Genomic DNA, 14835 nt, shown 5'->3' on the forward strand with positions numbered 1-14835 from the left:
AGTTCTGGCATGCCAAAATGGTGCTGATGGTATAAATACTGCAGTTTTTGAGTTTTCCATTATGTTTTTAATTATTTTTCTACAGAATATTATCCATTGTAGGTAACAGCAGACACCAAACACCATTAAAAATTTGTCCTATATGACCTACCTAGGAAAATGTGTTAATAAAAAAAATAAGGGAGAACTGAAGTAGAGTTCAAAATGTTCATAGTCATCCTTTATCTCTAATCTTCCTTTGTCAGCAAATTACTATGTTTGGTTGATACTGAAGGAATTAAAGAAATAATAACAACAGAAGCTAATAAAAATGTCAGTTGTTAAGTTTTATCCAACAGCTAGTGGCTATTCCAACAAGAGCACCCACTTTGGTCAATATACTTTAGAGAGGAAAGTCTGCAAGTAATCAATACATTTGAAAGGAGTAGCAAAGCTGTTTTCCGTAGCAGACAACTGCATCCAGTTTCTGCCTGCAGTGATCTTTACTTTTATCTAAAGAATGTAAATCAGTTCTGATGGATTACATAAAGTGAGAAACAGGAGTCTGTGGCCCATCGTGATGATGTTTTATGCAACTGGAATGGAAAAGAATAGATGAAGACTGGGAGAGGAGACGTGGTTTTCCAAGCAACTACACTTCATTCATGTTAGGACTGTAGAGCTACTTCTGCCCTTATTTCTGAGTGGATAACAAATTGAAGATCAGATTTTCAAAGATACATAGGAAGAGAGGCTTCAAAGGGAGTTGAACATCAAAATTCCTTTGGAAAAAAAAGGGTTCTCACTCTTTAAGTACCTGCTGCAACATGAGAATGAGATCTCACACAAAGGCAGTCGAAGCTCCCCACTACATGACTTATCTGATGGGTGGCCATTAGAAAGGTTGTTTTAAGTCTAGTTTCCATCTTCAGGGTTTCAGAAGGCAGCACTGTATAGTATGTTTGCTGTTGAGCTGCAGTATTACAAAATGGAGAAAAAAATCTTTTCAGTATTTTCTGAAGATTCTGAAGGTGCAGTAAGACATTGAAATCCATATAGAGAGTATGCACTGGTGATTGTTACAGCACATGATGTAGATTTCTGTAAGTAAATGATAAGTTGAGTGTGCGTGTAATTCTAACAATACTTTGTAGCATTCAAAATAATTTTTCAGTGTTAAAACCAAGCCTTCATTTTAGCAGTGAATAATTTCAAATTTTTAAATAAGTAATAGTTATTGATAATTTTGTGTACTTCGGGGCACAAAGTTGTGGTAGGTGATGTCATTTAGACAAAATGATCCTCGTTTGGGAGATGCTTGGGTTCTAGTGTATTTTAATTGCTCATTTCTGAAGTTTCTGCCATATATGTGTGCTGATACTTCTAGACTTGTGTTTGTGATTAAGAGCTTGATGGTATGAAACTTGTGATTGACACAGGGACACCTCCATATTTAGAAATACCATTTTCCTGAAAGGAAGAACCTCATTTAAGTGAAAAAATCAATAGCAATACTGATTCTCATAAACATCTGAGGGAAAGAAAATACTCCAAATGACAAAGGTCTTTAAAAAAATAAAAAGAACAGAACGTCTGGAAGCACCATTATTTTAATATAATTTATTTTTGCCAGCTTCTCATAAACATGTTCACAGCACATGTTGTTCCAGATTGTGGATGGAGTGTGGTGGTGTGAGAGCACCCTCTGAGCGTGCCTGAGGGTCCCGAAGCCCTGCTGGCACAGTGGCTTTGCACAGCCTGTGGGATGTCAAGAACTTGTGAAGATATTCACTGCTTCACCAAAAACTGGAACTGCAACACATTGCACTGGGAACAGCGTCTCTCCAGTGGGGCCAGCCTGTTATGTGTGATTTTCATGTGTGCAATTGTGTGATTGCACAGCGTAAGATAGAAATATCATACACCTGACCAGTAATACAGACGAGAAGGCAATCCAGCCCTTGCTGTTTGTGTGCACCAGCAGAAACTCCAGGGAACCCTAGAAATCTCAGTCTAATTTCACACCTTAATAGACAATAGGATGATGTTTGAAGAGCCTTAGCAACTTCAGAGACTTGTGACCCTTCAGATGATTTAGCACTTACATTTGCATCTTGTAGTCTTCTGAGGAGTTTTGCTTATCACAGGTAGATAAAAAATCATGAAACTTGGTCACACTTCGGGGTTAGCCAGGTCATTTGACCCCAGGTCAGTGAGTGTAGCACCTGTGCTACCTGGCTTGATGAGACAAGCTGGGGAGTTTGCTGCTGCTGCTGCTGGGCAGAGGGGAATGCAAGCTGGCACTGCCCTTCTTTGTCCAGGTGAATTTGGCTTTAAGTCCTGCAGTTCAGACCTTGGCCAAAGTAGAGGACATTATTTCCCACTTATGAAAGACGGCCCCTGCTTTGTATTCTGTTTCTGTCTTCTTGTCTTAGACTTGCATCTTGTATACCTGCACTGCAGAGTGGACTTGACTTCTCCATGATGTTCTCTGTTCACCTGAAGCCCTCTGTGTTTCCAGAAGGTGGCTGAAGACAACCTTCTTTGCCATTAATGGCTGAGACTGTGGCATTGTGTGGTAATTCAGCCTGGCTTTTTTTAAAGAGTACAGATACTTTATACAGACACAGAGCAAACTATTACATATATGTAGGGGAACTGCCACGGTCAGGTTCCCAATCAAGGATTTAAGAAGGAAAAAAAAAAAAAAAAAGAAATAATCCTCTAAATCTAATCTTCTAAATGATTGTCTGGGTATACGCTGCTTCCATTTGGACAGGAGAGATACAATCATCTAGTGTGAAGGGATAAGAACATTACTTTGACTGAGATATTCTCATCTCCTAACTACGGTGAATGAGACTATTTTAACCCATGGCTACATATGTCAGGTGAATATCTGTGTTAAATCTTGATTAGCAGCTACAAGTACTAGGCAAATCTGTCTCCACCCAGGTGGTTTTGGTGTTGGATGTTCTTCCTGATTTTGCACTGTAGCAGTGGTGCCATTTCTTTGTAAATTCAAGGTTTTCACTACTAGGTGAGCAGCTTATGATGACCTTAAGGCTCTTTCAGTTGTGATGTGTAACGTAAGAGGAAGATGAAGGTCGTGGGGGAACCATGCATGCAGTGAAGGCTACGTGTAACTGCAGCCCACACACTTCAGAAATTTTGGAGCAGAGGAAGGAACAAGCAGGAAACAGTCTGGGCTTGAATTAGAATGTGCTGCTTTGTGCAGGGACTTTCTTTGAGAACTGAACATAAATTTAGACTGGAAATTACCTTACAGCAATTACATTCTGGTAATTTCCAGGCAAATGAAATTCAGGAAGAGTCCTCTGCTTTGAGAAGCAGGAGCAAGTAAGTTTATCTGGCTTTGTGGTCAGGAGCTGATGATTTGATGGTCTATGATAAAAAGAAAATAATGTCCCAGTTAAGAATTAGGGTAATTGAGTAACCTGTTTATAAGTAACTTGTAACCTTTAGAAACCTGTTTGTAACTGCAAGATTTTTCAGTGCAAACAGTTGAGAGTTTAAATGAAATAATGGAAAATATCATCAGTTTAGAGATTCAAGGTAGAATTTTTGTCCTGTTGTTAGTGGCAAATGATTTTCTTTGAGCTTTCAGGAGAGCTTTGGGCTTCTGGTGGGTACAGAAAGAGGATGGTATCAAGGAAAATAGTGTATGAATACTAATGGATACATAAAATATGTAATCAAGATATGGCGGGGCAGTATCTGTCATGAAAATTTGTGTCCACAGAGTATTTAGCTGCTAACATTATTTGAAGATGTCACCTTGAGACAGAACAAAATAGGGCTAGAGATCATGTTTAACTGTATGTCTATAAACAAATGTAAAAGCCTTGCTTATTTTGTTGAGATTCTTTGTGCTCTGTGAACACTGAGAGCTCTTAGCCAGGAATGATTTCATTTTGCCCACTTAGTCATATAATACAAAGAGTATAATATTATAGTATTAATTCAGAATTATTAAATGCAAAATTAAAACAGATTAAATAACTTAGTCATGTTTACAATATTTCTAATCTGGTTTAATGTCTATGGCATGGTTAAAAAATACTAGCTCAGGAAAGCAAGCTGTATTTTAGATAATCAAAGTAATTTTTAAAATATATTTAAGAACCTTACTGTTTGCATGCTTGAAAGTGCAATCTTTGTGATGTATTCATATGACTTTTGTGTTGGGAATGGCCAAATGTTAGGTCTCTAAATCCATATTTAAAACAACCAGCATCTCATTCCTCACAGCACTCTTTACTGCTATATACCCCAGTGACTGCGCGACAAACTGTGAGCTCAGAAAGTTCTTACTTGACCGATGAAACACATGAACTTGTGGTTTCTAGTCTGAAGTTCTCTTTCACGGTAGAGTTCAGAAACTGCCATGTAAGTTGTTATTAACTGCCTTTTGTTAGGGTTTTGTAAGGCTGACCAAACAGGGCACATTGCACTTGGAGTCTTTGAGTGACTTAAGAAGAAATATCTCAGCAATTGATATAATGCTAGATCAGCAGTTATGCTATCTCAGAATGTGTGCTCTTTTCTTCTCAGAGCTAGCATGTATGCTATTATTTGTTAGTCTTACTTTTTCTATGATTTTGCTGTGTTGTTTCCTTATACAGTTTCTTTTAAAATCTTGTCTTCAGAGTCACACATAACTAGAAAAGAAAAATAAAGAGGAAAAATATTTCTCTGTTATAGCTTCTTAAGCTCCTTGGAATATAAACTGTATCTGTAACTGTTAAATTTTTGTAGCAGATTAGAAATACATTGGCTTTTGTCTTGAATTTCTTGATAGCCTGTTTTGTTACATCAGTGATTTTGTCAACACTAAAACTTAGTAGCCTATTGCTAGATCATAGTCTGTCTCTACAATGCAAGTCTGATAATTCTGCACCTCTGTAAAGTCCTGTTTTGACAATGGAGCAGTAGAAAACGGAACTCTCCTGTTTCACTTTCAGTGGTTTCTGCCATGACTGAGAGTGCTGTTGGCAGTTCCTGGCAAGCTTGCGATGTGTTCTGTGTCCATGTGGCAATATTCCCACTGACTGCCCGGTGTCATCCTGTGAAAGCTTAGGACATGTTGCAGAAATGTTAATTGTCATGGAAAATGTGGAGAGCTGAAATCCAGAGCATGCCTGAGGAGCACACGGCAGGATCAGATCCATGCCTGACCAAAGCTTTGCTTCCTTGGACAGCTCTATACACCTCTCATGATAGACCTGGATTGCTGATGTGCTGTTGTGATAGACTGGCAAACTTGTAACCTTAGGAAATCCCTTTGCAGTTCTTTTCTCCTGTGATTCTGAGGGGAAAGATCATAGAATGATAGAATAGTTTAGGTTGGAAGGGACCCTCAAAAGTCATCTAGTCCAACCCCCCCTGCACTGAGCAGGGACGTCTTCAACTAGATCAGGTTGCTCAGAGCCCTGTCCAGCCTGGCCTGGAATGTTTCCAGGGATGGGGCATCTACCACCTCTCTGGGCAACCTGGGCCAGTGTTTCACCACCCTCATCGTAAAAAATTTCTTCTTCATGTCTAGCCTGAATCTCCTTTCTTCTAGTTTAAAACCATTACCCCTTGTTCTATCAAAACAGGCCCTGCTAGAGTCTCCATGCAGGTCAGTTTTTGTCTTAGGCAAACCTTCATTTGCAGTGAGAATCCAGGGGTGAATATTTCCAACTGGTAAAACCATGGCTGTTTCTTCTCAGTTTATTTCTTTGTATAGCAAGCTTTCATCCTCTTGAAATATGTTTAGGCTCAGACAGAAGGAAATACGCAGTCATTTTCTGGCATTTTGATTAAAATGCTTGGGGAATGGAGGACTTTTCACTTCCTATCCATCTTTATTAAATTCCCAACTAGCTGCAGCACAAGGTCTGTTAAGGTCATGGGTGTTCCTAAAGATGGCATGGTAGGGCTTATTTGTTATCACCCTACTAATGGGTATCCAGATCAGGAAAAATGTGAATAGCCTTTCTTATCCTGGTTTTTCATATATTCAGGAAATATAACAGCTAAGTGAGGAGACATAAGGAACAGTTGTTACGAAAAATTTATGAGCACCTCAGTCAGCAACTAGAATTCATTTCCATGAGGAAGGCACTGCAGTGTATTTCATATGTTTTACTATATCTTCAAAAGTCATATGTTTAGTAAACAGCATTCAGTTATAATGAAATTTAATAATGAAATATTGCTAATCACTCATAGAGACATAAATTCCATTTTGATGAGGTTTTTTTTCCAAAATGATAAATTTAACAAGGATCTGAGATCCAGATAAGTGGCAAAGGCATGTGAAGTACTTTTTAAACCAATGACAAGAGAGGCATTTGCATCCACTTAGAAAGTAATTATCCTAGAAATCTTTATCTAAAACAAATTATAGTATAAGTGTATGTTGAGGTGTGTCAGCGTAATCCTTAGGCTGCTAATTTGCAGTGATCCAAACAATGATATTTTATTTTACAAGGAATAGAGAAGAATTGTTTCTCCAGTAGAAAAGAGGGAGATTGGGGAAAGCACACACTGAAGTCTTCCACTCCTTACCCTAAACTAGATTATCTGTGTCATCTTTATCTCTTTTCCTTTCCCACAGCTGTCAGCTATAGAGAAAAGCATCTTTCGTTGTTATTTCCAGAAGTGCAATTGTACTATAGAAATTAAGTTCAGAAGACTTGCAAAATTTTGGGAAAGCTGGAGTAGTCTATGAGGGAAGTGTTAGTCTGACTGTAAAATGTAGCTGTAATAAATTTCTAAGAAAAAGCAAACGATAATGTAGATGCTATAATTCTTCATATCTAGATTAAGAAACTGTGTAGGACTTGCTGTAAAATTCTGGTAGTTTTTGGAAAATTACTTGGGATAAACAAATATATTGTTGCATCTGTGTGTTAGACTTTCAGTATTTAGTTATGAAGTGGATGTTGGATGTGTTACATGCTGTGTTTTTAGGAAATGCATTTGTATTACAGTTGTAATTCAGATCATGAGTGCACTCTTGAAGTGAACCTCTTGGCCATCCTTTCTTACCACACATTAATTCACCTTGTGGAGTCTCTTGGACTTCACTTCTTTCAAAAAAGGTGCTCTGCAGGAGAACAGCCAACATTCTCCAGCTGCTGATGGGTGCTCTGTCCTTGGGACAAAACTAAACCTATCATTCTAATGCCTAAACCGTGGATACTGGACCCTCTGCACCAACCATTTTACCCCATGAAACTTTTCTTACTGGGCTGCACTGCTTGCTAATGCAAATGTAGAAGAGCTAGAAGCTGTATGGAACTAGAATTCATCTCCTGAGTTAGTGTGTGCAGACAAAACATCCCGTGTGAAAATCAGAAGAAAACAGTGGGTGATTAGTAAAATCTTGAGAGTTTGCATGTAAATCCCTTGGATGAGGTCAGGTCAAGGAAATAGTGAGGCATGCAGAAATAAGAATTTGGATTGGCAAGGACAGGAAAGGTCCATTGTCAAAGGTGGAAAGTGCCTCTCCCTCACCCTTTGCAAACCTGGCACCAGAAGGGTTTCTGTTGCTGATGGTTGCAAATCCTGAACGCAGATGTATAGACAAACATACATACATACACACACACCTATGTCAAGATGACACTACGGCTTTACACGTCAAATAAGGTGCACTTTACCTTGGTTTTCTTGGGTTTGCTTTCTGCACTGTTGTTGAACCGCCTCCCCAAAAGGTCAGGTATGCACCCACGCTGGTGTGTGGGAAGCAGTGACTGCATGTCTCAGCAAGAGCAAAAGTGGTGGGATGTTAATAGTAAGATCAGCTGCGTTGTTTTCTGAAACATCACCCTCAGTTGCTTTTGGTGTGCTGTAACTCCAAAAGCTGGGTATGTAAAAATGGGTTTGAGAGATGGCTGTGCTGATCCATCAACTCCCTGGGAGGAGGGATTGCACCTGTTTGCATCCAGGGCAGGGTAGCCCCATTCTTTCTCCATGGATCGGAATGCTGTTGTTACTGAGATTGTGCTGGAGTAGCAGAAAAGGAAATTTTTTTTTTTTTTTTTGACTGAGGCTCTATTAAAAGTAATTAATTAATTGTGAAACAGCATGATCCAGGAGAGAATCTCTTTTACTTTCATTCTTTTTCACTCTCTGGCAGCCACATTGGGTTGCTGGGGCAGAAGGAATAAAATGTAAAAGTGTTCCTTGAAGTACCTGATGAGGACTGTGTGCTCTCTGTTTATTCAATGTTGTCGAGTATAAAGTTGGTTTTAATTTTGAGAGGAGGAATCCACCATGAGGAAAGTGGTTTACTTCATCACAAATTCTCATTTTTCCTCTGAAAAGTTATTTGGATGAAAAAAAGAATCAAACAGCACCCAGAGAAACCCATTTTAAAATATTTCCTTTTTTTTTTTTTTTTTTTTTTGTCGTATTCAAATTGCTGTCTTTCAAGCCTGTAAATGTCTGTGTGACCTGATCTAAATGTGGACTCTTATTGTTGGGTCTGCAGGATTAAGAGGAATCAGGACAGGTGCAGAGAATTGCATGGGGACTTCTGGTTTGTTACAGTGGCTCTTATTCCTTGGGGACAGAAATAACCATCTTGATCATTTTATATGTATGTGTAAATCATAGCTGGCAGTACTTTGCATTGTTCATATACACAAATACATAAAATGCAAAATATTGATAGCCATGATTTAGAACATTTTCAGCAGATTTTTGTTTTATTCAATTTGTGGCTGCAGTGAGTGTATGTGCATGTGTGTGCAAGAATATTAGGTGCATATAGAATATATTTGATTTATATTTCTATAGTTAAAACAGAACCAATGAGCAGCAGTGAGATTGCTACTACTACTACCACAGACGGGTCTTTAGACAATTTCTCAGGATCAGGTAAGGAATAAACAAAGGTTTTAAGCTCAGCATTTTTTCATTCACTGTTTCTTATCCCAGGTGGTCTAAACCTGTGCACAGCTGTTAAAAAGTCTCGTGCACTTTGCAACTTATGCCTATTTTTCTTCATCTTACTCAGACAGTGTAGGTCATTAGGAGATTTCCCTGAGTAAGGAGAATTACAGCATCAGGCTTATTGATGTCCATTGGTGTTTCAGTGAGAGTCTCACTAGGGAGTACTCTGGCCCAGAGTAAATTGCTCCTGTTTTTTGTGAGTAAACACCTGCCTCTGTGACTGGTGGTGTCATTGAGGGGTAGGTCTTATTTATTTAAATTTATTATTGTCAAGATATTCATTCTTTTGTCAGGCTTTTTTTCTTCCTGGAAACCAAGCACATCTTAGCTGCTAACATGCAGGAGACAAACACTGTAGAAAATCAGAAGATGTTTGCACAGTTTTGCATACCCGTGGATAAACTGTGATATTTCAAGCACATCATTTATATGGTGCAAATCAAATAAAAAAAAAAAAAAAAAAGGAACTAGTACTATGTCGTGGGATTATATTTCCAGGATAGCAAAATTTGTCATCTTGCAACCAGTCAGGGTCCAGGTAGGCAACCCTTTTCTGATCTTGTCACAACCTCCATTTTCTGCCTATGCTGTTGAGTATGAAAGTATCAAACTGGAAAGACAAAACAAAAGAGGTTTCTAGAGTGAAAGAAGAGCTATAGGAGCTATTTACATCTGACTAAAGGTCAGACCATAATGTTTGACATGTCTGCAGCTCCCCAGGCCACAGAAAAATATCATGTCTGGAAGGCACGGAAAGAGATTCCCTCCTTCCCTCTACACTTTGCAAGTGCTCCCAGCATGTAAAGATGATGGATTTTTCCTGTAGTTGGCCAGGAAAGGGGTAGCTGGCAAAGGGTAATTATCCGTGCCTTGTTTATTTCTAAGTACTTAGCAATAGGGCCTGTTGTTTCTCCGGCTGTCTGATTTTACAGTAGTCTCATAACCTGCGGCTGACCCCTTCCTGGCAAAGGCTTCCAAACCAGCCCTGGGACTAAGAGAAGAATCGGCACCCAAATAGTAACCAGAGAGGGAAGGGGCTCCTGAAAATAACATCTAGAGCACATCGGCACATCTGCCACACTCTCAGCAGCACCAAAAAATACCAAAAGCCGTTGGGCTGGGCTGGCACAAAGCTCTGTGTCAGCAGCGGCTGCGCTGCCAGGGAGCAGCTCAGTGTTTAGCCTCCTAGGCTAAAGTCTTCCACTAAGTAAATTCGCACATTGGTCGGGACATCTTTATGCAATACCTGTGTTTTGGAGGCCTGAAAGCATTTTAGAAAGCAGATAAGATGGGGCAAAAGAAGGAAATGGAATATGGTAATAGATTGTCAGTATTACGGAATTCCAAAATAATAAAAAAAAAAAAGGGCGCGTGCTCTGAAGCTGGCCATATGTTTTCAATCGAGGCATGCATAAAGCTCCTTCATAAAATGTAGGTCTTAAAAATTCTAAAAGTTAATAAAATGTTGCACTTGAGATACCAATAATCCTTTGAAAATATGAAGGGAAATGTTTCCATTAGGAAATAGATTGTTTGCGTTCAAAATGTTGTCTGTGTGTGAGCAAAGAATAGACTATTGCCCAGGAGCTGTACAAAGGGGCAATTTAGTATTTGAAATTTGTAATCAAGATTTTAATGTTAAACATTCTTGTATAGTTCCTGATAAAATATTATTTTCTATCTAAGGTATCAATGATATTTGAATTTAATTAAAATCTTGTTAATACTCTGAAATTCTATTAGGAAAAATAATATTTATCTTTGGTGTGTGTATTTACACTTCTGTGTGCTTTCTTTTCTCCTTGGTGCAGCAATTGGAAGCAGTGGTTTCAGCCCAAGACAAACACACCAGTTCTCCCCACCACAGATTTACCCTTCCAAGTATGATATCTTTTAAAAATAATAATAGTAGTAGTAATAATAACTGAAATAAGCAGATTTTAACCTCATTTAAAATAATAATTGGGTCCATCTGTTAAGTCATAATGTAAACCACAGAAGCTTCCAGGGAAAAAAATATTTTTTAAAAAATGCTAAGAACGTATTTAAAAATATTTGGAAACTTCTTATTTTACTTATTCTTTTATTATTGATTCCTTGTTGTTGTTTTGTCTTTGTCCTACGGTTTCTGTTCTCTAGCGTAGCCTATGATTATATGTTAATGAAGTAGCAGGATTATAAGGCTAAAAATAAGTACATGCATGTCTGTCTAATGCAGTGTCTCTCCTATTTTCTGTCATTTGTAATCAATAGCAGACCATACCCACATATTCTTCCTACCCCCTCTTCACAAACGATGGCTGCATATGGGCAGACACAGTTTACAACGGGGATGCAACAAGCTACAGCTTATGCTACCTACCCCCAGCCCGGCCAACCCTATGGAATCACTTCATATGGTAAGAAATCATGTCAGTGTTATTTTATTCCAGAGGTAAATATTTTTTAGAGCAAGATTACATGACCTTTGCATCAGTGCTTAGTGGGACAGCTCTCAAGTATTTCTTTTGTAAGGTTGGTGATTTCCCCGTTGGAGTGATGCTTAATTTAAGTATTAAAGACCTAAGAAGCTACTCAAGAGGATGGCTCTGTTTTGGGATCAAGGAGAGAAATTCATGAGGTTTTTATTAGTGATATAAAAAAACCAGCAGTGAAATGGGAAAAGAGATCTAGGGACTTCCATTACACAGGCACAGCTCCTGATGACTTGCTGAGGAGCTCTGCTCTCCAGCAGTGCAGTAGGGTAAATTCAGACCATAAAGGTCTGAATTTCAACTGATCCAGGTTACTGGAACCCAAGTGAATCAGAAAAACTGGACTGATTTTCAGCAGGTGAAAAACTGATTCAAGAAGACCTCCACCAAAAAAAAATCTCACTGTCAGTGTTTTAAAACTCCCTGAAGGTGAAAATGGAGGTAAATTACCACTAAAGCTCTGACTGTCTGATGAAAGAGATAATACTAAGCAGCAAATATTTTTAAAAAAATTTAATTTGAAAACAAGCTGCTGTGGGTGAGACCATTTTGCTGCCAGACTGTCTGCTGGCAGACCACATAGCAGTTCAGCAGCAAGGATGCATTATTAGAAAATAGGTCTTATATGTTGAAAATATACAGTCCACATACTTTTAGCAGTATATTTTGTAAAGATACACTCAGGTAATGTAAGCTTTATAGCAAAAGGACAGAACTCACAGTACAAGATATGTCTCTTAAAATCCTTAAAACTAAGTGCAAAACTGGTGAATATTTTATCCTGAAATCTGTAAGGTGAAATCCGTTTGGTTTCAAGCATATCCTACAGCAGATTACTCTGGGCAACAGGTGCAAAAAATTGATTATTATTACCCTTTACTTTAAGAAAACATATTTTGTTAACATATTATCAAAAATTATGATCCAATGAAGCATTTTTCCTGTGGCTATAGGCTTGAGTACTTACCACCAAAAATACAGTTATAAACATGAATTGGATATTTCAGTTTCAGTTCCATTCCACATATTTTAAACTTACACAAACAAAATACTTTAAGGATATTTAAACTACATTTTCAAGACTATGGAGATGAGGATTCTTCCCCCCACCATCACAAGCTCATGTTGCTGATGAGATCTGGTCTGCTACATCCAGCTGGATCGGGGATATGATAACAGATGACCCCTTTCCCCCCTGTGCTCTTCTTGACCCCTTTCTCCTGCAGACACTTCATGTTCATACTTAGCTGGCTGCGGCAGCTTGGGCATCCCAGACAGTGACTTTTTTTGTTTTTTTTCGTTCGGTTCCTCTGGATTAAATCCTAACCTCACTGAAGTCAACTGTAAAACTCCTACTGACTTCATCAAGGCCTTGATTTTGCTACTTGAGTTTCACTGTCTCGCTGTCATCGGAGCTATAACTGAGAGTTGCTTTACTTGGCAGCTACTCGCCAGGGGTTAACATGCCTGCCTTCTCTTTTGTTTTGTTTTGATTTGTTTTGTTTTTCCCAGTCCATCCCCTGTGCCTAGGACTTCGGAGAAATTTGCTGAACGTTTTACATTGCAGAGCTACTTTTGGCTGCTGAACCCCACAGCTCCCGATTTTAATGCATTTTGTTCTTTTCAAACAGTACCTCCTGAGCGGAGCTAAGGTGCTCCTTGATGACGTACTTTCTAGCAGTGATATTTTAAAGCAAATAACCATTAAAAAGTTTTGGGACCTAACACCATATATATTTTTGCATCTTTAAGGCACGTTATATAATCTGAGCTCTTAAAATAAATTACATGGCGAACACTGGGGTGCTCATTTGCAACAGGCAGGAACTGAAGCCTTGCTTAGAGCCAAAATTCTCCTCTTGGGTCTGCAGCTTAGACTTCATGTACTGTCTGCCTTACCTTTCTCTCATGCAGGCAGAGAGCTTGCAGCAGGTATAAAGAGAGGACACATGGCATCTGTGAAAGGAGAAACTGAGTTGGCGTAGGTGGCTTCTTTTTTTGTTGTGTCTTTACTCTGGGGCTTACTAGAAGACAAAGTATTAATGAATTCTCGTATCAGCCTCCCTCGAGCTTTCTCTTTAGGGCAGAGTTTGGGAAGGTGCTGTCTCCAGTCCACTTCGAGCCTCCTCATTTTTCCACTCCTCCAGCTCCAGTGTGGTGCAGCCATGCAGGCAGGAAGGGGGGTGGAGGGGAATGCCACTGACAGCTGCCTCCCAGGGTCTCCTGGCTCTGCTTCGTCTGTAAAGCCTCTGAGGAGGCTGGAGAATTTCCTGAAGCTCCCTCCTCCTGGCAGCTCCAGTACCGGCATCTAGCAAAGGCTTTGCTTAACTTCTTTTCTTTCCAGATACTGACACTCCCTGTATGTTTTCTCGCTGTCCCTTCCCGCTTCCTTGCGTGCATTAGGCTTGGGAGAAGGAGAAGGGAGCATCAAGGTCTGATGAGTGAAGGCCTTCTGGATGAGAGCAGGTGGGAAGAGTAAGTCCCAGGAGATGAAAGGCTCTTCATAGCATGGAGGTTTGCAAAAGGGCACGTCAGTGCCAAGTTGTCTTCACTCAAGTGGCATCCTCCTGCTGCAGCCTTTGATCAACTCCTCCCGCTGTGTTTGAAACAACATTGAATCAGGCTCTTAAAGCTGGACTAAAAGTTTAATGCTTGATTTAGTTAAACTTTCTCTAAGCAGTATTTAATCGGGATTTCAGAAGTCCTTTTAACAGACAGCAAATAGGGATCATTTATACCAAAACATCCATAGCAGGAGTTTCCCTTTGGAAGAGAGGTGTCAGATTCATCATTGTGATTGTTTAATTGTAACATGAAACAGAAGAAGCAAGTAAGCATCAGGGAAAAACAAGCAAACAGGGTTGTCTGGCAGTTAGCAAGTCTGGCAAAAGGAATTAATGGTAATTAATGACAGCAGTTGAAAAATAATGATTTAAATGGCAGGAGAAACTATGCTCCCATTTGTATGAAGGGAGATATTTAACTTTGCAAACACAGGAACTTCTCATCTCTCTTGCACCTTCAAATATTGTTGATTTTTTTTTTTTTTAAGATCCAACCAGGAAATGGCCCCAGATTAACAGTGATTTTGAAAGGAATGTTACTAATTCACACTTAGTTAATTCAGTTCAAATAACAATGGTTTCTGAACAATGAGGTATCATTGAATGCCACAGTGAAACCTAAGAGTATTGTATTACTTTTCTATTGCATTGGCTATAATTATTTTAAAATGGTAGTTCATGTTGGGACAACCTTGTAATTAAAACTAAGAGACAGAGGCTGGATTGTGTGCACTCTCTCAGTGGTTCACTTGCTGATACTCACTTGCTTGTTGCCTTACAAATTGGTGGAAGAATCAGTGAAGTTGAGAGACAAGTCATTCGTTTAATGGGACTTTGGATTCTTTTAT

General features: G+C 39.1%; 1 protein-coding gene across 14 annotated transcripts in view; it reads left to right on the top strand.

The window, feature by feature from the left end:
• The window catches only part of EYA1 (EYA transcriptional coactivator and phosphatase 1), a 167139-nt gene that overhangs the window by 88162 nt on the left and 64142 nt on the right, over positions 1-14835 (top strand). For 8 of the 14 annotated variants that reach the window (XM_065832068.2, XM_071804005.1, XM_071804007.1 and 5 more), the window contains 3 exons: positions 8794-8874; positions 10761-10830; positions 11203-11348. In XM_065832068.2, the coding sequence (XP_065688140.1) occupies positions 8794-8874; positions 10761-10830; positions 11203-11348 (297 nt within the window). The remainder of the gene's footprint in view (positions 1-8793; positions 8875-10760; positions 10831-11202; positions 11349-14835) is intronic. The other 6 variants (XM_071804006.1, XM_071804008.1, XM_071804010.1 and 3 more) reach the window with 3 other exon arrangements.

Source organism: Patagioenas fasciata, chromosome 2 (assembly GCF_037038585.1).
Source record: "Patagioenas fasciata isolate bPatFas1 chromosome 2, bPatFas1.hap1, whole genome shotgun sequence".
In the NCBI taxonomy this organism is placed as follows: Eukaryota; Metazoa; Chordata; class Aves; order Columbiformes; family Columbidae; genus Patagioenas; species Patagioenas fasciata.